A 25225-nucleotide genomic window follows, 5' to 3' on the forward strand; every position below is an offset into this window, starting at 1 on the left:
TTTTACCCTTACTCTGTGAGCTCTGACACAGTTACTGCCAGCACACACATTAAGCAGCTTATAGTAAATAGATTTATTTTCCTACAGTATAGTTTGGTCAGGTGAAAAGTTGCTGAGATCACTGTTGCCATTATTACATTAACATCAGTGTTTGCTGGTTATGGTGTCAGATGTCCCTGTAGTTATAATGTAGATGGCTTACTACAGCTATTGTTGTGGCCATCAGGACATGCTGAGTCCGACCAAAGCTCCCAGCGAGATAGCAGCACCGTCTATGGCCATTCCTACGTCCCGTCTACCAATAGGCAGGACCGAGGTCGAGGCCGAAGCCGAAACCGAGGTCGCGGTCGAGGCCGAGGTCGATCTCGCCAAACCTCTTCATCTACTTCTTCCTCTTCTTCTTCTTCCTCTGCTTCGGTGAGGGGTCAAGATGGGGTGGTCCAGGAGAATGTTAGTTACTCCAGCTATGGCAGCCCTGGCTCGGGCATCACAAACACTTCACGCACATATACCAATGTATACCAGCAGCCCACTGGCACAGGCTCTAAGTCCTCCACCTCCACCCGCCGCACCTCTACCACACACACCTCCTTCAACTCGAGGACGCAGTCACGTGGTAGAGGTACTGAAAGGGAGGATGTAGAGGAAGAAATTCCAGTAATTGTAGATGAGCCATACTTCACTAGACGTCATGGTCAGAGTGAAAGTGGTCACGATTTTTTCCGATGGAATGGTCGTCAGCACACAGGCATTACCCAGCTAGGCACACCAACTACACGCACCCAGACTAGCAGTACCACCATAACACGACCAGGATCAACTACACGACAGACTTACACAAGCATTTACCCAGGGGGCTCAAGCATCACTACATATAGGAATACCACTACGTACTCATCCCGTACCCCAGGCTTGTCAACGGGAACAAGTTGGACTGGCTTTGGTGGTCAGAGATTTGGCCAGACATCCAGCACACGCTACGAGACCACCAACCGCCGCTTTGAATCCCGTGGAGGCTCCTCATCGTCCCCAGATAGAAGCAGCTTTTCTTCCTCCTCATCCTCTAGCACAAGCAGCAGCTCCACCTCCTCAAGGAGGGGTGGCAGTGGCAGCAGCAGAATTACGGATGGAGAGAACGGCTATGGCGAGACTTACTGGCAGGAAACAGAGGAACCGTTGACACCGTACATTGAGGAAGAGGAGTTTGATGAGGACTTCTTGCGTGGGCCTCACATCTCTCGGGAGGACCAACTCCATCCTTTTGTTGTACGGGGATTTGGCATAGGCCCAGGTAGGCTGCCGTCAGGCATTGTTAATGGACACAAGTAACTTGGACTTTACCAGTGTGGGGTGTGGACTAACTTATAACAACCTCCTGTACCAGCAGCCCTCACAGTGTGCATCCACTTGAAAGCTCAGTCCAGCAGTAATCATAGTGTCACCGATTTCACACACATTACATCCTCAGGCAATTCAGACCAACCATAGAAAGTGGAGCTGCAAAGAATATAGTCATGCCTTTCAGAGACTTGCAGTGAAACTCTTAGTTATGTATATCAAATATTGCTAGTTATGTATATCAAATATTGCTTTGAAAATGTGAAAGTTTTTGAGGGTCTGCTGGATGCTGGAGTATGGTGATGGTCCTTAAGTGACTAAGTTTTAATCCATTTTATATGGCATAACTGAGTTAATGGTATTGCCCATTATTATTGTAGCATTTGAAGAAAGAACTATTTACCAAAATAATCATGCAGTATTTCCATTACAGTATTAACTCATAACTAAGATATTTGTTGTGGTGGTTTGTAGTAACAAGAGTAGTGTTGGCAAATTTGCATAACCCCTCATATGTAATGGTTGTGTAGGGCAGGTTAACATTGTGCACATTTCTTTAGAAGGATTAGGTCATGGGGTGGCAAGTATATTCCATTCTGGCCCTGTGGAGGGCAGGAATTTTCCTCAGCTCAATAGCATCTTAAGGTAGTACCCAGAATAAAATGCCTTAGTGGATCTCTGCCTGCTAAGGGTAAACTAACCTAAGTGACAATGTGATGGTGGTGGGAGTGAGGAAAGATTAAAATCACCCACTGAATAGACATCAATACTGTAGTTGCTTGCATGGGAGTACAGTGCATGTTTTCCTGTATTAAATCAGGGTATATAGTTTCTTAGATTTTACAGTAATCACTCTGATAAATTCGCAAGGAGTTTTTGTATTGAACGTTCATTCAGCAGATCACAAACTTCTGGAGATAGACACCCATCGTTCAGGTGAGGTAGGGTGAACTTGAATTTTGTGTGTTTAAATGTAATGTGTTTACCTTCATCAAGTTTATATTGTATAATGTAGTTACCATGTTACATACTCGGGCATGACATCTCACTGGGTGCATTCCGATGGGAACCTCTTATTTAGGTAAGTTCATATTGACCACGAGCTAGTTGTTTGATTAAGACTGGTACATTATTATTATTATTATTATTATTATTTTTATTTTTATTACCATTGCTTTATATATATATATATATATATATATATATATATATATAACAACTTGAATTTTGTGTGTTTAAATGTAATGTGTTTACTTTCATCAAGTTTATATTGTATAATGCAGTTACCATGTTACATACTCGGGCATGACATCTCACTGGGTGCATTCTGATGGGAACCTCTTATTTAGGTAAGTTCATATTGACCACGAGCTAGTTGTTTGATTAAGACCGGTACATTATTATTATTATTATTATTATTGTTATTATTATTATTATTTTTATTTTTATTATCATTATTTTATATATATATATATATATATATATATATATATATATATATATATATATATATATATATATATATATATATATATATATATATAAATAGGTCCAGGAACTTTCTATTCCAGCTTTCACAGACTAACGCACAGTATTTGTGCGTACATTTTTACTATTACTGGTTACCCCAATTGACCTCCATCCAGTGACCTCAAATGACCTCGAATGTCAGCCTCACATAGCCTGTGCCCGAACTGTAGGCCATGTGAGTGTCCTTACCTAAAATTGGGCTCCTGGGTCCAGTTGTTCGAGCATGTATTACCAGTTCCTCACCATCCACTCTCGCTGCACATTCACTGACTTCACCTCTCTCAAAGACCATCACTTTACTCTTCGCTACATTCACCTTTAGATTCCGTTACTTACACACTCTCCCAAACTCGTCCTTCAAGCCTTGCAGCTCTCCTTCGTCTTCACTCAACAACACAGTATCATCTGGAAACAACAGTATAGGGAATTTCCAAACACTACCCTCTATCACCAGGGCCACTCCAACATCCACTACCCTACCTTGTACCTCTTTTATTACCCCATCCACGTACAGATTGAGCAACCATGGAGACATGACACATCCCTGTTTCAACCCAACCTTCAAAGAGAAAAATTCACTCAGTTCACCATCCACATGCACTGCAGCCTTAGCACCATCATACATACTCTTCACAGCATTCAACACCTTCCCATCTACTCCATATATTCTTAATATTTTCCACAATCCTTGTCTATCCACCCTGTCATATGCTTTCTCCAAATCCATGAAAGCCGCATACAACTTCTTTCCCTTCTCTAGAGACTTTTCCACTGAAGATCTAAGAATGAATATCTGATATACACAACCTCTTCCCTTCCTAAAGCCTCCCTGTTCTTCTCCGACTAATTCCTCTGTTCTTTCTCTAACTCTGTCAATAAGTATCCTACCATACACTTTTCCTATTATACTAAGAAGACAGATGCCCCTATGATTACCACACACTTCTTTTTCCCTTTTTCCTTTGTACAAGGGAATAATTATACCTGACTTCCAGTCCTCTGGGACTCTACCTTCCTCCCAGGCCAGTCTGCACATTTTTCACATCCATTCAACTACTATCTCTCCCCCATGCTTCAGCATTTCACCACACACTTCATCAATTCCTGGGGCTTTCCCCAATTTAACTTTCTTCATTGCTTCCACAACTTCTATCCTACTGATTTATATATATATACTTGGCTGTTTTAGTTTTCAGTTAAGCTCAGCCTGCTGTATGGAGAAGGCTTCACTGGACAAAACTTAAACCAAATAAATAAATGCAAAAAAAAAGGGCAATGTATCAGCTTATAATTGTTGGCTGAACTTTTGAGATCATTTGAAACATGATCTGGAATGACGTGATCTTAAATGAAGAAGAGGCCAGCTTGCAGAGATGTGCTTGAAGCCTATGTGAAGATATCGAAGTCAAAATCAACAAAAGAATTACTTTAATTGGATCTGTTGGAAACTGTGCAGGCAGCTGGCATCACTCAACTATGGCTTCTATCCATCCTTTATGGGTTGGTACCGGTAATTAAAGTGAGCACCTAGGGTAACACCTAGAGGGGGTAAATGTGGTAACGTGGGTGATGTAGTGGCCTTGTATCTCAGGATATTTGGATGAAAAATCACAACGTAGGCTCAAAGGTCTTCCAGAGATGAGCACCATGGCTAAGCGCTTCACATATCCATCCTCATGTTTACAATTATGCATATGTTTCATAAAAATTAAATTAAATATTATTTGGTGAGTTTTTGTTCTCCTTTATGTTGAATTTGTGAGTTTTAGTCTCTTGCATATATGTCCAAAGATTTTTAGGTGGTGAATAGTTTTGTACAGTGACCCAGTACTGCCCAGTGATGTCGTTGTCCAGGGACTTGCTAATGGTATGTATACTTCAACAGAAAGTTCTCTTGCAACTGCTGATAGTTTTTTCTCTTATCCAGTGGTGTTACTTGAGAAGTTACCCATTTCTGGCTGTTGGAGGGAAAAATATTTTGCACATTATCACTTGGACCTTCTATTGTTTTCTTGCTACTTGACAGCTGAGGGCCATACTTTTCATTACATTTTTCATTTAAACTTTAGTATCTGCATTGTAGCACAAAAATAATATTGCAACTCCTTTTTAATAATAGTGTGTATACTTTATAAGTGTAAATAAATTCTGTATATTATAAATGCTGTATGCTGTACAATACTGTACAAAAAACATGCTTATGCAAGGTTCTTTCCCATCCCTCCCATTACTGGGCTTTTTCCCATCCCTACCACTACCAGAATTTGTCTGTATCTGTAATTCATTAGTGCTGTACAATATTGCATGGTATAGTACATGTATTTGATAATGCTGCAATGTGCTTATGTGTAACTCATGTTACCATGTTACCGTACCATATACCTTGTCTGGTGGTGGAGCATCTGATAGCTGGTCAGCTTGAGAATGTGTGTGTTTGTGATCAGATCTGACAGGGAAGTGTAAATCTGAAGTAGAAAACATGTTCTCATTGGGTACTCATGTGTCAGTCTCACCTCATACCCTGACATACAATTGTGTCAGTCTCACCCCATACCCTGACATACACTTTCAGTCATTTTGAAAGACCATGGTTGCATCCATCCAATACAATGCGCATGGGCCAACAAAGTATCCTTGCAAAATTTTGAATTTCAAGCTCGAATTATCACCGGCCATGACCAACCATGCATGCTATGAGGTGAGCAATAATCATTGGGGGTCTGCTGGGAATCCCCCATTAGGATTTTATGCTGCCAGGTAGGGTACCACACATACTTACTGTGATGTGGTGATGGAAGTCTGCCACATAGATCATCTATCATTTTTATCCCCTAAAACATTATGCAGTATGTATGCATGGTAGTTCATGTTTTTTCAGAGATTATTGCCATAGAAAGTATACTTTCCTTTATCTTCTCCTTTTTCCTGTTTTAGCATGTACTTGCACCGTAGTGTTCAATATTACAGGTATATAATTTATTTGATGTGATATCTTGATACCCTTGTTATACCATGGCTATGCAAGTCCTGAACGTGTCCTGTAGTGTGAAAAATATTTTTTCCTTATTTTATTTTATTGGAAACAAATAAAGGAAATCTACATGTAAGTATTGTTCCAAAGCAGTTTTGTTGATATAGCTGTAGCTAATTATTTTTTTATTTTTATTTATTTATTTATTTATTTTTGGACAATGTTTAAAGAGTACTTATCTGTGCTTTTGGTAGATGTTGATGTTAAATACGGTACAGTATTATATTTGGTAATTGAAATGTTATTATGATGTACCAAAACATTTTTCAGTGAAAGTACAAAATCACCTAGGTTAATGCACTGATGTATGCATTTTGGTGAATACTTGAGAGTTGAGCATTGTGTATGTGGTACCTCACACGCATGCATTTTCGTTTGTCAATTTTTCTTATGTATGAATACATTTGGTAGGATATGGGCGTGGACCTGCTCATCCCTGTGACGAGAGTTCCTGTTACCCAGCCACTGGTAATTTGCTAATAGGACGAGAAGACAAACTTTCTGCCACTTCTACATGTGGCTTGTACAGGCGGGTGAGTAATATGCATATGTGACTATCAAAAATTCTTCAACTATATTACTTCTACGATGGAACACATTCTATCCATTTCTCCTTTCTCTGAAATCTCCATTTTAGGAGATTTCAATGTTCACCACCACCTTTGGCTCTCCTCTCCTTTCACTGATCCACCTGGTGAACAAGCCTACATCTTTTCTATTAATGACCTAGAGCAGCTTGTACAGCACCCTACCCGTATCCCAGACTGCCTTGGAGAGAGCTCCAACTTACTGTACTTGACCTCTTATTTACAGCTAATCCTTCTGATTACACTGTTAATCTTTTCTCTCCTTTGGGCTCCTCCAATCACAACCTTATCACCTTAACCTGTCCTATCATTTCGGTACGGCCTGTGGACCCTCCAAAGAAACGTCGTCTGTGGCACTTTGGAGCTGCTGATTGGGAGGCCCTCAGGCAGCACGTCTTTGATTTTCCCTGGAATGATTATTGCTTCCATGGCCGGGAGCCATCTGAGTGTGCCTTGTGCATTACGGAGGTTATTCTCTCAGGCATGGAAGCATACATTCCTTTCTCGTATCCTTTGTCTAACGCAAGAAAGCCTTAGTTTAATCGCGCTTGTTCTAATGCTGTCCGAAACAAGGAGAGGGCCTACAAAAGATACCAGAGCCAACCTACCCCTGAATCACATCATCTTTACATTTCTGCCTGGAATGGTGCTAAGTCTGTTCTTCGCTCTGCTAAAAATAATTTCATCCATACTAAATGCTCTCAACTCTCCAACTCGAATTCTTCCCTTTCCTTCTGGCACCTTGCCAAAAACCTTTCTAACAACTGTACCTCATCATCCTTCTTTCCTCTTTTCTACTGTGATGGTTCTGTAGCTATTTCTTCTACTGATAAAGCAGATCTCTTTGCACAGACTTTCTCCTCCAATTCCACCTTAGACGATTCCGGTGCTGTTCCTCCATCACTTCCCCCCTCTGACTTCCTCATGGTTGACATTAAAATTTCTTCAGCTGATGTATTTTCTGCCATCACTGGCCTCAATACTAACAAGGCTTATGGGCCTGATGGAGTCCCTCCTGTTGTTCTCAAGAACTGTGCTTCTGTGCTTAAATCCTGCCTAGGCAAACTCTTTCGCCTTTGTCTGTCAGCTTGTACTTTTCCATCTTGCTGGAAGTTTGCTCTCATTCAGCCAGTCCCAAAGAAGGGTGACCATTCCCAACCCTGTAACTGTCGTCCAGTTGCTTTAACGTCCTGTATTTCAAAAGTTTTCGAGTCAATCCTCAATAGAAAAATTTTAAGGCATCTTTGCTATCACAACCTTCTTTCTGATCGTCAGTATGGGTTCCATCAGGGACGCTCCACTGGCGATCTTCTCACCTATCTTTCTGACTCCTGTCATCCTCCTTTCGGGACTTTGACGAAAGCTTTGCCATTGCATTTGACATATCAAAGGCTTTCGATCGAGTCTGGTATAAATTTTTAATTTCCAAACTGTCCTTTTACGGTTTCTATTCTCCTATCAGTGCCTTCATCGCTAGCTTCCTCTCTGCTCGTTCTATAGCCGCTGTTGTAGACGGCCATCATTCTTCTAGATCTATCAACAGTGGTGTTCCTCAGGGCTCTATCCTATCACCAACTCTTCCTTTTATTCATCAATGACCTTCTAAGCTGTAAATCTAACCCTATCCACTCATACACTGATGACTCCACCCTTCTCCTTTCCATTCAGTTCCCGCAATGCCCATTTCAGCAGTTACTTCAACAAACGAGGGATGAGGCTATGGCACACCTAATGTCTGACTTGGCTCATATCTCTGACTGGGGTAAAAATAATCTGGGTGGTTTTAATGCATCTAAGACAGTTCTTACACTTATTAACCCGACAAAATCCTCCACAGTTATACCCACTAATGTTTAATAACATTCAGCTTAATCCTGCATCATCCTTGAACATGCTTGGAGTTTCATTTACTCGGGACTTATCTTGGAAAGATCATATTACATCTTTTGTAAAATCTGCTTCCAAGAGATTAGGTGTGCTAAGCCTACTCCGTTCTTTCTTTACCCCTGCACAATTGTTGACTCTATACAGGGGTTTTATCCGCCCGTGTGTGGAGTACAACTCTCATGTGTGGGGAGGCTCCCCACAAACAGCTCTTCTCAATAGGGTAGAGTCAAAGGCTTTTCCTCTCACTAACTCTCCTCTTTGTACTGACTCCCTTCAACCTCTGCCTCTTCGCCGCACTGTTGCATCTTTATCTCTTTTTTCTCGCTACTTTAATGGTCACTGCTCCTCTGAACTGTCTGCATGCATTCCTCCACATCTACGACGGGTGTGTAGCACCCATCTAGCAGCAAACTCTCATGCCTTTTCTGTCCAACTCTCTAATGCATGAGTTAACCGTTACTCCCAGCCCATTGTTTATGCAACAGGTCAACTCTGGAACTGTTTCCCTCTGTCTGTATTTCCTGCTGCCTATGATCTCCAGTCTTTCAAATGCAGTGTGTCCAGGCATCTCGAAATGATCGGATCTTGAATTTGGCTCTCTTTTGTATTTTGCTTTTCTCTTGGAAGGAACTGGTATTATGGGCTCATGGCCCTTTGGTTCCTTCTACCTTGCATTAAAAAACAAAAATAAAAAAGTAGATGATCATCCAGTGAGTACTACTGTACTGTATATTATTTAAGTACAGTGACCCCATGTTACTGTATATACTGATAAGTATCACAGCTTCCTTCCTTGTATTCAGAAACAGCACAGCTGTAATCAATACCAGAAGAACCTCTTTCCCAGGACAGTTTCACTGAAGTCTTCAGGCTACTTTCAACATCCTTATGAAAACCCTAAAGAAATATTTTCACTTTCCAGTACTGCACTGTACTTGAATGATAAGATGTTTGGTGCTCTTATACCAATAAAGACAGTTTATCAAGTGGTATAGGCCATTGTCATTCAGGTGGTCAGCAATTACTGTGGGAGGCGGTGGCTCAATCTGTAGAGAGGTGCCCTGGAGTCGTAACGGACCCATCCTCGAATCCCGGCTGGGGCAGGGAACGGTTTGAGGATTTGAATTTCATTAAATCAGGCTTTACTGATCTACCAGAAGACCCGCCGACATGTTGTAAAAGTACCCCTGCTAATACGAATACACCAGTCCTGTATGAGGCAGCCCTAGCAAGTATTCAATATGGATGGTGGGTATTAGCACCATATTAGTGACATGCAGAGGTGTATGGTATGTAGGAGGACTGCTGGGCCATGATAGCAGGCTGTGAAGCCTATGCCCAGAGTCGGACACATAAAAAAAAAAAAAAAAAAAAAAAAAGCCACATGCTCACTTTGTTTGAGGGGAAAGTAGTTTTAGTGCTTTTTTATCTCATGATTCTACTTTATATAAATAAGAAGCTGAGAGTGCATTATATCTTGGTTGCTTATTTATTGTAAGAGATTTTACTGTTACAGGTAAATGTAACAGATTTTAAATAAACAAAATAAGCAGTACAGTATTTATCTTCAGAATTCACTTAGACATGTGGTTTTTTCATGGATTCAAGTGGTTTCAGGAAGTGCCTTAATTTTAGCAGTGTGATTATAGTAGAATCTTTGGCTAAGTAAACACTCTGCCATGAGCCATAATTTTATGCCTAACTTTGAATGCTTTGCATAGTCATTGGAGGAATAGAGTATGGAAAACACGGGACAGAGTGGTGAGTGCTGATCTCAGGTCCAGAGGTACAGTATTAGCTACTAGAGCTTGCTGTGTTGTTCTGATAAAAAAGATGGTGGGGGGAAAGGAAGGAAACGTGACAAAACTAGAAATTGAGTGGAAAACATACTCACGTGGAGTATAGTGGCTGTCACATCAGAAAATATTGCCATAACTGACAAGTTAGATACAGGAGAATGAAAAGCTGAAAGTCAGGCACAACATGAAGCTGAAAAAAGATATGTATGGTAGACCAACACCATTAATACCAGCTGGATGCAGCTTAAGCAAGTTACAGTAAGACGTGTATTATTTTATTGTATGATATGTTAAGTGAAATTGTATGAGCAAGTGAGTTAAGGAAGTTGAGGAAGCAAAAGAATGACTATTCAGTAATAATACTAGTAGTAGCAGGAATATTCATCATTTTTATCATCATCATCCTGCCTCTTATTTCTACCTGCATGTGGGATGAGGTAGGGTTCAAAAAGCAAGGGAAAGAAAAAAAATATGATAATGGGAGAACTAATCAACAGTATGACCAGTGAAATGGACCACAAACCCATTCACATGCCATTCAAGCCCTCAGAAGTCATGGCTTATTCACATAGGCACACCTGCCACACATAGATTCATAATTACCTGTCACATTGAGTCAGTTCAATGACTGTCAAAATTTAAAACAGCTGCCAAGCCCTGGTCATGAATTCCTCCATAGAAAATTCATCCAGCTAGCTCAGTCTCTTGTTCCCTACCTTCAGTCAGCCTCCTTACCCCTTTTTCACACACAATTTTACCATATCTAATTGTCAGTCCATCCTCTTGAACTGCTATGCCATGTCATACCTTACAGATACGCTTTTCACCACTGTTTTTACTCAATCTTTCCATAATAGTAATAATAATAATAATACAGTAATAATAATAATCATCATCATCATCATCATCATCCAATCCTATGTCTCCCCACAGAGGAGCGTAGGAACCCGGGGCTAGGCAAGTTGGTCCTGACATTTAAGATGAGAGTGACCAGCTTCACTCATCCTTGAGTGGCATTACATGAGCAGTCAACCCCAACCACCCCTTGGATATAAAACTTCACTGGCTCAATCCGATTGGAGCGCAATAATTACCAGGCGCCAAAATTTGGTTATATAGTTACCACCCAGTGTAGTAAATGGTTTCCTGGTGTACAGGAAACCATTTGGCTTGTCACTTAGTGTAGAGTCACCCACTGGCAGAAGGTAGAGGAAAGAATGAAGGAAAGAAAGACCAAAGAGGGAGTGTAAAGTTACCTGTAGGTAGAAGGACAAGGAAAGGAAAACAGAAGAGGATGGAAGGAAAGAAGGATGGAGGAGAGGAAAGGGCAAACACCCAACAGCAGCACTACATCGAGTGAGCGGATGATGAATAACAATAATAATAATCCATCCATCTATCATCCAATCCTACATTACCCCATGAGGAGCGTAGGAGCCCGGGGCTAGGCACTTGATCCCGACATTTAAGATGAGAGTATATATATATATATATATATATATATATAATATATATAATGGAACTTTAATTTTCACACTCACATTCATCTGACAACATAATCTGAGTGATCAGACATCGTTTCCATCAGATCCAAGCAAACTGCCACTGCAGTGAAACATCTCGTACTGCATGCCTTGACATACAGGAGAACCTCACTATAGCAGACTAATTGGTGCCCAAGCCATTCGGGAGGGGTGGGATAAAATTCTGATACAAGTGACATCCGGACATCCCCCTGCTAACCCAGACATTTTGCAATATATCAGACATCAGTCTGGATCACCAACCATTTTTAAACTGTTTTCACTACCATTGCAGTACTGTACTGTATTATACATTCACTACAATAATCAAATGGTACAATATATACTGTATAATAATGCTGTTCTCTGCACTGATAAACATGTTTTTTATTTTCCTTATTGAGGTGAACACAGCTGAAGTGGTCGGGTAGTCCAGACTACTTCTGGCTTTATTGGACTTTTTCTTATACAGTATATAATAATTTAGTCTGGTAGCTCCTCGGTTCCAATAAAAGTGAATTCTGGTCTATTGAATTCCGTTATATCAAGGTTTTAGTGTACTTCTGGTACATTACAAAAATAACAGACAGCAAAATAGTCCTCCCATGATGTCATCACCTCAGTCTTGCCACTCCATGATACTGAACCACTGTAGGGCCTCCAGTACGTGTGCACAGATATGAACAGTCTAGAACACGTATTCGTGCCATCCGATGACAACAGATATTTCCATTGTGACAGGTTGACGTGCCACCCGATGTGAAAGTGTTAAACCAAACTGCAAGTCTCATACACTGGTACAGTTTACGTTGGTTATAAAACAGTAACTTGGGGAAAGTAATCTACATTACAAAGAATCAGCCCATCAGAGGTTAATTGGGTAATGGGCGAAGTATATTTTCTTTCGCAGATTGTTATAGGTAGTTAAAATATTTTTTGTTTTTTTGAAATTCATATATTTTTTGTTTTTTTTTATAATAGTAGTGTACAGTACAGTAATCCCTAATTTAACATACTTTCACCAGACAAAGTTTCACTGTAAAGATGTTAATCAGTATTGGAACACTTTTTGCCTAATATGCTATTATTCAGTATTAACTGGTCAGACTGCATTGAAAGGTCAGGGTTGTTACAACTTACCGTAGCACTGATTTCACTGTACCTGTATCACTATTTTTTAGTATGTGCTTATGGACTTTAACATTTAGTACACACTTATGATAATTGTTTGCAACCTTGAAGATGATTTTGTATTTTCTCACCATCTGATCATTCTTGCATGAATACAACCCACACTTAACACAGTTTTCACCACTCAACATGGTAGTTTTCGGGAACACATCCATAGTGTTAAACAAGGGATTAATCTATTAGCTTAAATGTGGAAGAGTTGTGTAGTGTGAATTACTTGTACTATGTTTGATAATCATAACTGTTAGTTATTTGTATACTAGTGTGAATTACAGTATCTTATTGAATGCACTGTACTTAATAAATGTTTTTGTCTTGCAGGAGAAATATTGCATAGTGTCCCACTTGAAAGACCGCAAAAAGTGCTTCTTGTGTGATTCTCGGCCTCAGTATGATGGCAGCCCTGCATACTCACACAAGATTGCTAACATCGTATATAGATTTGATCCACGGTTTGTTCAAGACAGTATTTCATGTTATTAATATTATCATTATTTTCTGTGTGATTTTAATATAAGTATTTGTCACCATAACTCCTTGGCTATTGTGTGCTTACCATACTAACATGACCATGGTAAATGATTAATGGAGAAATACACCTTATTCAGTTACAAGTATACCCCTAGATGCGATACCACGGCTTAGCGATGGGGGTAGAAATACCACCATACCCCGCCTAACGATGGCCAAACCCCGGTTTAACGATAGGTTTAGATTTTTTTTTTTTTTTACTGATTCTGATGATACTTTAAACTAAAATTTTGTGTTTAGGTTGGTTTATAAGCTGTTTTTAGACTTATATTCATGTGCAGTCTTTCCTCATACTTCGACGGAGGTATGTTCCCCCAAAACCGCACGAAGTGTGAAATGTCGAAGTATGAAGTTAATTGTTTATGTGAAAAATTAAAAGTGTTCCAGAGGGACAGCTAGGTTACCTATCTAACCTTTCTAAAAAAAAAATCCTCAAACACAAGAAATACCTAACAAAATGAACTGAAGAATATTTTTAGGTTACATTACATTGTAATTAGGGTCAAACTGGGTGACTGTCTATCTATCTATCTATAGCCTGACCCCCTAATCCCGCAAAGGGTGGCCGCAGACAAAACGCCTCCAAGTCGCTGTCACCCACCATTTGACTACCCTCCCCCCAACTCACCCCCCCCTCCCTCATATACCTCTCAGCTCCATCCCTCCACCCCATCCTCGGTCTACCCCTCCCTCCCTCTCCCTCTCTCCACCTCACCAACATACACCCTCTTAGTCAGTCTTTCATTCTCCATTCTCTCCACATGTCCTCAGTGTATTTCTCCTAATCTTCTAAACCACATCCACATCCACCCCAGAACATTCCTTCACTTCTTCATTTGTCAACTTGTCCCTCCATGTCACTCCACATGCTCCTCTCAAGTAACTCATTTCCACTGCTCTCACTCTTGACTTGTTCCCCTCTTGCAAGGTCCACACCATGCTTCCATACGTCAGGGTAGGGATCACAATACTATCATGCAGTGACTTCTTAACTTCCATACTCACCTCCCTATTTCTCATCACTGCTTTCAGTGAACCAACAACTTTCCTTCCCTGCTGTACCCTTTCACGCACTTCATCCCCCAAAGTTCCATCCTTACTCATCACATTACCCAAGTACTTGAATGCACTCACATTCTCCATATCCTCACCATCCAACCTCACTGTCCATTCTGTGACTTCATTCCTCTCAAACACCATAACTTTACTTTTGTTTACATTAACTTTCAGCTTCCTCCTCCTACACACTGTCCCAAATTCATTCACCAAACCTTGCAACTCACATTCATCTTCACTGAACAATACTGTATCATCAGCAAACAGCAACACCAGAATCTTCCAAATCTCACCCTCATTCATTAGAGCCACCCCCACATCCACTGCCCTACCTTGCACCTCCTTTACAACCCCATCCATGTATATATTAAACAGCCATGTTATTTTCCTGGAGTTGAGTTGTCATGCCTGGAAAGTACTGCTCAAGGGATGAGAGGGTCAGTATCATTGCATGGAGACGGGATAATGTCCCCATCAACACGATCTGTGAACGTACTAGATGTGCGAAGTCGTCTGTCATGAAGATTCTTGCTGCAGCACGTGGACTGCCACCTGATGTCATACCAGAGGACAAGCATGGTGGTAGAAAGAAGAGGACAACTTCCAGAGGTACAGATACAATTCTGAAGAGGGAAGTAATCAAGAATCGTCGACTGACAGCAGCAGAATTGAAGAGAATGCATCCCCACGTGTTACAAGACGTCTCAATTTGAAATATCCAACACCACTTGCAGAAGGAGCTGGGTTTGCCAAGCCACACCTCATCCAAGAAATCGCTTCTCACTGACTGCATGAAGAAGCAGTGCATTCAGTTTGCCAAGAAGTATGCACACTGGACATCGGATGAGTGGCGAAAAGTTATGTTTTCTGACGAAAGCACATTTCAAGTGTTCCAGGTGCATTCTGCCAAGGTTCGTCGCCCTGCCTCCCATAGTAGATATGACCCTGCTTACAACGTACCGACTTAAGCACCCACAATCAGTAATGGTATGGGAGTGTTTCTCTGGTGAAATGGGAAGGGGAAGCCTCTAATTTCTTCCTAAGAACTTGATGATGAATGGTGGCCGGTACATTCAGGTTCTGCAAGATCATTTGTTAAACTTTTTTGCTGTTCATGGGTGTAACGTTTTCATGCACAATTTGGCTCCATGTCACAAGGTAAGAAAGGTGACAAAATGGCTTCAGGATAATCAGATTGAGGTCCTCGTCTGGCCTGGCAACAGTCCAGATCTAAATCCGATAGAAAACTGCTGAGCAAAGATGAAGAAAATCATGGCTGAGAAGAAGACACCCAATCTGGACAACCTCAAGACTGAACTGACATGTGTTTGGTGCAAAAAATGTCCATAGATAACTTTAGAGATCTGAGTGATTCCATGCCAGAATGCATCCAACTGGTCCTGAAAAACATGAGAAGTATGATTTCATATTAATGAATGGCATTTCAGGAACAAACATTGTGATATGCTGTGATTTCTGTGTTTTTTAATACCTTGTGGGGGAAGATCCTGGGGGAAGATCCTAAGTCAATTTGCAGTAGCATTATACAGTATACATAGCATTCCCTTTAATATCCGGACACCCAATAACTGGACACCCTACTACACTACCCAGACATTTTGGTCCCGGGCCTTTGACCCCCCCCCCAACCCCCCAAAAATCTGAATTTTTTTCCATCCGTAATTTGAACTTGGACTGCAGTGCGGACCAGCTGTGTTTTGTCGTGTAGTTCCGTCAATATCCGGCGGGGCGATGCTGCCTCCTCCCCATTTTCCGCTCACCCGTTGTCGTGAGTGCATGCTCCTCACCATGGCCGCTCACGTGCTCACTTTTGTTGTGGTGCTCTACCTCCTGCAGGCCCTGTTGTTCCTTTGCTGCCTCTTCCTTGTGTGTGTGATGATTCCCTCGTCGCCCAAGAAGAGGAAACAAGTTGTTCTGACTCTGGAGAAGAAGAAGGAGAGTTTGGGGAAGGTGGCCATGAGATGGTCGACATCACGCATCCTCCGTGAATTCAACCTGGCCTGCTTTACTTTGTTTCATGTTAAGAAATCCTGGGACAAGCTCACCCAGTACACGGCTGACTTCACATCGAAGACCAAATGCAACGTGGAGAGGCAGGTTGTGTTCATTCCATGGTTTGCAGAAATCGACCACTCCACGCTCATTTGGTACCGACAACAACGTGCTGCTGGTGTGCTGGTGTATGATATGGACTTGGAGAGTGCTGCCAAGAAGTTCGCAAGGTTACATGACACGCCAGACTTCAAGGCATCCGAGGGTTGGCTCTTCGCTTTCAAGTTACAGCATGGCCTTACCAACTGTAAGGCCCATGGCAAAGCTCAGGACGCCAACGAGGAGATAGTAGAGGAGTTTCGACAGAAGGTGAAGGGCTAGAATCTCTTAGCCATGACGTGAATATCCATGAGCCGAAGAAGTTAGAATCCCACAGTCATGACATGAATATCTGTGACCCAAAAGATAAGGGTGAGGGCTTGGTAAATATATGAAAAACTTAACAAAATAATTAAAACTGAGAATCTTGTGCATTCCAGTACAGTACAGTAGTTACCATCAGTGGCATAGCCATGGGGGCCTGTGCAACCCCCCCCCTGTACTGTACTGTATTTAATGTTTGCACACATTAATACGGTTACCGTAATCACACCTCCCTCATCCCCCTCCCCATTGTGGAGACCTGGTCATGCTACTGGGAATCATGCCCTTTTTTTTTTTTTTTTTTTTTTTTTTTTTTTTTTTTAATGCAGACTGAAGGGACCAGCCAGATTCATACTGTAATGTAGTTTCCATTTCTAGCTTTGATATACTGTATAAATGTCTTGGTATGTTATGATTGTCATGATATGCTGTAGATAAGGTACCAAAGAAAGTGTGAAAGTAAGATATACGGCAGTGCTGGTAGAGGCAGATCAACATGGTACTGAAGAAAAGAGTGGAAAAATACATTGATGTAAGAGTAGGAAGAGGAGTGATTGAGAGAGAGAGAAAAGTGTGTGAGGATAGGGTAGCTTGGAGGTGCTTCTGTCATGGCCCTCCCCTTTCTGGGGGTTACCAGGAGGGAGCAAGGCATGAAAGATGGTGAATATGATGATGATGTATTATATTGTACTATATGTTACAACCTGTATAAACACGTATGTGATACCTGTTTCAGCACTGGAAGACGATCTTGGTGGCAGAGTGAAAATGGTGTTGAAGATGTAAGCATTCAGTTGAATTTGGAAGCAGAGTTCCACTTCACACATCTCATTATTACATTCCGAACCTTCAGGCCAGCTGCTATGCTCATTGAGAGATCATATGACTATGGTAAAACTTGGAAGGTAGGTTCAGGTGGGTTAGTTGTCTGTTTTATTAATTCACTGACAGTTTCAGTGACATGTGGCATTTCAGCAATTATAACAGCTTATTCTCCACAGGCAGGCTTGGATGAATTAGAGAAAGATAGATTTGAGGGTGACTTAATGTGTGTAGTAGGTGGTATGCGGGATGAGGGGATAGTGGTTTTGGGAGGGGACTTAAATGGTCATGTAGGTGAAGCAGCTCAAGGTTATGAGGGAGTACATGGGGATGTGCATTTGGTATAAGGAATGCGGAAGGGGAAAGGATACTCGAGTTTGGGGAGGCAACGAGCATGATTGTGTGCAACACACATTTTAGGGAAAGGGAGAGTAGGTTAATTATGTACGAGTCTGGGGGAAATAGCAGTCAGATAGATTATTTTCTGGTTAGGAGGGCTGATAGGAGGTTAGTGAGGGATGTTATAGTTATAGGAAGTGAGGAATGTGTGCAGCAGCACAAACTGTTGATGTGATATGATGCTTAAAGAACAAGTGATGAAAAAGAGGACTTATGTTCCGAGGAGGAAAATATAGAAGCTGGAAAACCAAGTAGTAAGGGATGCCTTCTATAGCGAGATGAGGAAAGTGGTGGCTGAACAGGGAGTCATAGACAGGCATTAATGAACAGTACAGAGCCCTTAAGAACAACCTCTTGAGAGTTACTGATGTAATATGTGGTTGGACAAGAGGCCTACCAAGACATAAAGTAACTTGGTGGTGGGATGAGGGTGTAGAAGCTGCAGTTAAGGAAAAAAGAAGGCTTTTCTGGGAATGGAAGAAGGGTGGTAACAAGGAGGAATACTTGGCTGCCAAGTGTAGGGCTGGAAGAGAGGTATACAGGGCGAAGTCTTAGTCACAGAGACTTTTACTTGATAACCTAAATCATGGGGAAAGGAAAAATATGATATTTAAGGTGGCAAATCAGATGAAGAGGGATAATCAGGATATTATAGGTGTGCAGTGTGTGAAGAATGATGAAGGAAGGGTAGCGGTGAACAGTGGGGATATTAAAGATGCATGGAGAGAGCATTATAGCAAGTCGTTGAATGAGGAGTTTGACTGCAACAGGGAAGGTGTGGAGCCACCAGATCTAGTGTTTGGCCCTTGGCCTCCTTCCTCTCATATTCGCTCAGATGTACCTTTTTCACCATTCTGTTGTCATCCGCATTCTCCCCACTTGACCATACCATCTCAGTACACTCTCTCCGATTCTGGTGTCCACACACTTCCTCACTCTGCATCATTCATGAATCATATTATTCCATATCCTATACACTCTCTGTACTCCACATGCATTATTCAGCAGCCACAGCTCCATTGCTCTTACTCTTGACTTTTAATTTTCATGCCACACAGTAGTCTTCAATCCATATGTTAAAGGTGGCATTAATACTCCTTTGTGTAAGCCTCGCGCAGCTGCAACAGTCAAGCCTCAGTTTCTTATCAAGGCCTTCATAGTATCAGCTACTTTCCTTCCTTGTGTCACTCTACTTTCCACTTCTTTTGCACATTTGCCACTCTCTTCTATCACTGTACCCGGGTATTTGAACTCTCTCACCAGTTCCAGTCACTCTCCATTCACTGTAACATCGCACTGGGTATCACCTTCTCCCTCAGTAACCATCACTTTACCCTTTTCTACATTTACTCTCAAGGTACGACACTCACAGACATCAGCAAAACTCTGCACAAGTCTACCAAGCTCTTGTCCGGTATTTTCAAGTAACACTGCATCATCAGCAAACAGATTTGGGATATTCCATCCATCACCAATGCCATCCCTCTTTCAGTTACTAGTGTTTTTACTTCTCTCATCACCCTATCCATATATATATTGAACAACCATGGGGACATCACACAACCTCGTCGCACACCCACATTGATCGTGAACCATTTACTTAGATCCCCATTTACCCTTACACATGCTTCACTACTGTCATAAAAACTCTTGACGGCACCTAGCAGCTTACCATCTACACCGTACATGCGCAAAACTTTCCACAATCCTTCTCTGTCTACTTTGTCGTATGTTTTTTCCAGCTCCTTAAATGCCATAAATACTTTATAGTCCATCTCACAGGCCTTCTTCAGTATGTGTCTCATTGCACACATTTGATCCACACATCCTCTGCCACTCTTAAAGCCACCCTGTTCATCACTCACCAGGACTCCTGATATCTCTCTTACTTTCCTTATAATAATTTTTCTTTATGCAATACCTTCCCCAGAGCACTCAATAGACTTATGCCATGATAATTGTTGCACTCACCTTGCTCACCTTTATTTTTGTACAGGGATACAGTAACTACCATTTTCCACTCTGTTGGCACAGTTTTACTCATCTGTGCCATCTTACATATCTCCAACAAGCTCATCATTCCTCTCTCTCCACTACTCTTAATAATCTCTGCATACACTTCATCAACCCCAGCTACTTTCCCACTTTTCAGCCACTTCACAGTGTTCTTCACCTGTGCGAGTGTCACTTTTCCTGGCATTGCAGTCCTTCCCTGTACATCCCCAAAACAAATTCTGTTAACAGTCACTTTGTTCTCTCCAGTCCCATTCATCAGACTGAAAGTTTTCTTTCCATCTGGTCCTTATGTCATCCCCATGGGTTAATAATCCACCACTTACATCCTTCACACATTCACATTTCTTTCCACTGTCACTTCTACATTTCCACACCTCTTTTGAAAGTAACTTCCTATTTGCAGAGTAATTTGCATTCATTTTTCTTCCTAGATCATCATTTATCTCCTTTTTCCTCTTCACTAGTCTGTTTACGTGCTTCTTTGCACTGAATATATTCAGTTCTTATTTCAACTGAACCCCCATCCTCTATCCACTCTAGTCACTTCTTCCTCTTTCCCTCCACTGCTCTCTTAACCTCTTCATCCCACTTTGCCATGCCCTTCTTCTTTGTTGTTACTCTTGTCACATCATGCACTGCTTTAGCATTCCTAGCTAAGCAATCTCTGTATGCATTCCATAGGTTGTCCAGATCCATTTCATTCCAATTCAGTGATTCTAACTCCTCCCCTACTTTGGCCCTTTATTCATCTACTTTTTCTTTGATCCTCAGCTTCTCGATTTTAAGTCTCTCTCCCTGACTACTCCTTCCTCTCATGGTCTGCCTCACCCTTCTCAACTTGATCTTGCATACCACAATCTTATGATCTGACAAACCTCCACATCATTCTCTCACTCCCTTTGTATCAGCAACACTTACCAGCATCAATTTCTCTATGAGCACTTAATCAGTCAGGCTCCTTTCAACACGATCTCCATTCCCTTTATACCATGTATATTTATTTGCATCTTTGTGTTTGATATAAAAAAACAAAAACCAGGTGATAGAGAACCATATTCAAGATCTGTTCATTTCAAGATGCCTGGACACATTACGTTTGAAAAACTGGAGGTCATAGACAGGTGGAAGTACAGACAGAGGCAGCTGGAGTTGACCTGCTGCATACATGAAGGACTGGGAGAAAAAGCTAACTCTTGCAGTAGAGTCTTGGACAGGAAAGGAATGAAAGTTTGTTGCTAGATGGGTGATACGTGGCCACCATAGTGGTGGAGAGATTTAAGCAGACAGTTCAGAGGAGCAGTGACCATTAAAGTGGTGATAGAAAAAGAGATAAGGATGTATCAGTGTGACGAAAAGACAGAGGTTGAAGGGAGTCATAAGAGGAGGAGAATTAATGAGACAAAAGCCTTTGACTACCTTACTGAGAAGAGCTGTGTGTGGGGAGCCTCCCCACTCATGAAAGTTGTCCTCTACATGGATGAAAAACAAAACAAAACAACTATAATGTCAACAAATGTGCAGGGGTAAAGAAGGTATGGAGTTTGCATAGCACACCTAATCTCTTAGAAGCAAATTTTACAAGGGAGGTACTATGATCATTCCAAGATAAATCCTGAGAGAATGAAATCCCAAGCATGCTCAAAGATGATGTAGGATATAGATGGATATTGTTGAAAATTAGAAGATACTCCTGTGGAAGATTTTGACGGGTTGAAAGATGTAAGAACTGAGTTTTTGAACCATTAAAAACAACGATTTTACTTTTACCCCAATCAGATATATGAGTCAAGGCAAACATTAGGTGTACCACAGCCTCATCCCTAAGTTTGTTGACGTAACTGCTGAGATGGACACTGCGAGTAGCAGATGGAAAGGTGAAGGGTGGAGTCATCAGCATATGAGTGGATAGGGTAAGATGTACAGCTTAGGTCATTGATGAATAAAAGGAAGAGAGTTGGTGATAGGACAGAGTCCTGTGGAACACCACAATTGTTAGCTCAGGGAGAAGAAGAGTGGCCATCTACAACAACAGCTATAGAACGACCAGAAAGGAAACTAGAGATGAAGGCACAGATAGAAGGAAATAAACTGTAAGAGGACAGTTTGGAAGTTAAAGATTTATGCTAGACTTGATCAAAAGCCTTTGACATGTCAAGTGCAATGGCAAAGCTTTTGCCAGAGTCCTGAAAGGAGGATGACCAGGTGTCTGAAAGGTAGGTGAGAAGTTCGTCAGTGGAGCATCCCTGGCAGAACCCATACTGATGATCAGAAAGAAGGTTGTGATAGGAAAGATGCTTTAAAATCTTTTTTTTTTTTTAAATATACTTGAAGATTTTTGAAACACAAGATGTTAAAGCAATTATATGGTAGTTATAGGGACGGAAATGGTCACCCTTCATTGGGACAGGCCGAATGAGAGCAAACATCCAGCCAAGAAGGAAAGGTATAAGTTGACAGTCAAAGGCAAAAAGTTTACCTAAGCAGGGTGTCAGCACAGAGGCACAGGTTTTGAGGACAACAGGAGGGACTCCGTCAAGCCCATGTGCCTTGTTATTACTGAGGCCAGTGATGTCAGAAAATACAGTAATCCCTCCAATATCCGATGTAATAGAGCCAAAGGCATGTCCGGATAGTGGTCCTGTCCTGATATCGGGCCCCAGCCTCCTGGACTTGTACTTATGGACCCTAACTCAGAAAAACACCTATCCAACTCCCTCTGGACATGCATTGCACCTATTTAAGACCCAAATCATACCAGTAAGGGACATAAAAGACAAATAAATGCAAAAGAACCATAAAATGAGGTTTTAGAGGTGAGTTTATACAATATTGAACATTCTGGGTACTTACAGCAAGTCCCTGGCTCCTGGACTGGTTTGAACCGCCAGTTTCCAGTCCACAGTTAATCCTTCGCACTCTAAATTCTAATTTCTAAACACTGCACAACACTGTAAATTCCCGTGTGTTCTAGGGGCGAGGTATTGCAGTTTATTCACTGTTTATTCACAAAGAACGAGCACCTGTGGCTTGCATTGCTATAAGCATCTGCTCTTGATCGGAGTTAGGCTGTGACTGTTGATGATGGCGGGGTAACAGAGTTGCCAGATCGCAACGGCCACATTACCAAACTCCTCAATTTTCATTACCATTTTTAACTTTCATTACCAAATTCGTAAAGCTAGCATCTATTTTTCACTAATTATATACATGTAATCACTCTTCTTATAATTAACAGCATGTTGATTATTATCACGCTATATAGGCAACCGAATTAATCAGAGAGAGCAAACAATCCAACATCTCCATCCTGTGTATCCTCATACATGTGAAAAATCTGTTTGGTATTGTATTATTCTGATTCATTACCAAACGAATTTTTCATTACCAAATTGGCCCACATTTGGTAATGAAAAATACCAAATGACAACCCTGACAGGGGAGGGGGGAGGAAGGAAGGGGTGAAGGGACCATGGTGTAACAGCTGTTTGGTGCCACTTGGCAATTTCAAATTATGGGTGGGAAAAAAGTCAGATTTTTTTCTAATTTTTTGCAGATATTGGCCCATTTTGGGAATATTGGATCCTGGGATGAAAATGTCCGGTTATTGGGGATGTCCGGAAATTGGGCGTCTGGATATTACAGGGATTACTGTACATCAGTTGACGAAATTTAAATGTCAGCTTTGAGGAAGTAAGAGGGGGAAAGTGATGGAGGAACAGCATGGGAATTGTCTAAAGATGAATTGGAAGAGAAAGTCAGTGTGAAGAGTTCTGCTTTATCAGTAGGAAAAATAGCTACAGAGCCAAAAAGAAGGTTTTTGGCAATGTGCCAGAAGGAGCAGAAAGAATTCAAGTTGGAGAGTTTAGAGCATTTAGTATGAATGAAATTATTTTTAGCAGAGCGAAGAACAGACTTAACATGTGTCCGTGCTGAAACATAAAAGAGATGAGGTTCAGGGTTGGGGTGGTTGCAGTACCCTTTGTAGGTCTTCTCCTTGTTGTGGACAGTGTTAGAACAAACGTGATTAAACCAAGTTTTTTTTGCATTAGTCATAGAATATGTGAAAGGAATGTGTGTGTCCATGACGGAGAGAATAACCTCTGTAATGCACAAGGCACACTCAGATGGTTCTCAGCCATGGAAGTAATAATCATTCCAGGGAAAATCAGAGAAGTAATGCCTGAGGGCCTCCCAGTCAGAAGCTCTAAAATGCCACAATTGTCACTTCCTGGGAGGGTCCACAGGTCGTACTGAACTGATAGGATAGGTTAAGGTAATAAGGTTGTGATTGGAGGAGCCCAGCAGAAGGATTGGTTGTAAATAAGAGGTCGTGGATTTAGGAACTCTCTCCAAGGTGGTCAGTGATTAGGGCAGGGTGCTGTACTCGCTGCTGTGGGTCATTAAGGATAGAAAAGATGTAGGTTCGTTTACCCGGTGGATCAGAGAAGGAAGAGGAGAGCCAAAGTTGGTGGTGAACATTGATATCTCTAAGAAAGGAGATTTCAGAGAAAGGAGAAATGGAGAGGATGTGTTCCATCTTAGAAGTAAGTTCAGTATTGCTCCAGCCGATGGACAAGGGGGTGATCACCACCTTCAAGGCCCATTATCTCTGCCGCATCATTGAACAAATGGTAAGGGTGAGTGATTCTTGGGAGACTGACGCAGTGTGCCTCATTTGGAAAACATATATAAAAAAGAGTGCCATTGATAACATTCTGGCAGCCTGGAAAGAAATTCAGGGAAACATTCTCAGTGCTCTCTGGAAGAAGGTATGGACAGAGTGCATGCACTTCTTTAATGAGGTTCCCGGGCATCTGTTGTGTAATCATCCTCTCCCACAAGGCAGGATTTGGCAGGGTCAAGGAAGCTGATGTCCAAGAGTTCCTCAAGAGCTGCACAAAGTAGCCTCACACAGAGGAGCCCACTGAGCCAAGGGAATAGATTGTGGAGGTACAGGAGTGTGGAGAGTATGGTGGGGAGAAGGACATGCTAGTTCGTGTCATGGACATGAGGATACAAAAGGGGTTTTGGGACAAGAACCCAAACCTGATAAGGAGTGATGTGGCAACATACAGTGTA

General features: G+C 41.5%; 1 protein-coding gene across 1 annotated transcript in view; it reads left to right on the top strand.

Annotated features, from left to right (window-relative positions):
* The window catches only part of LanB1 (laminin subunit beta-1), a 179607-nt gene that overhangs the window by 48052 nt on the left and 106330 nt on the right, over positions 1–25225 (top strand). Inside the window, exons 3-6 of the mRNA XM_080266111.1 lie at positions 227–1291; positions 6311–6432; positions 13208–13338; positions 17646–17814. Of these exons, the coding sequence (XP_080122237.1) occupies positions 227–1291; positions 6311–6432; positions 13208–13338; positions 17646–17814 (1487 nt within the window). The remainder of the gene's footprint in view (positions 1–226; positions 1292–6310; positions 6433–13207; positions 13339–17645; positions 17815–25225) is intronic.

This window comes from Coenobita brevimanus, chromosome 18 (genome assembly GCF_032717465.1).
Source record: "Coenobita brevimanus isolate Jiangsu-jjx chromosome 18, ASM3271746v2, whole genome shotgun sequence".
Taxonomy (NCBI): Eukaryota; Metazoa; Arthropoda; class Malacostraca; order Decapoda; family Coenobitidae; genus Coenobita; species Coenobita brevimanus.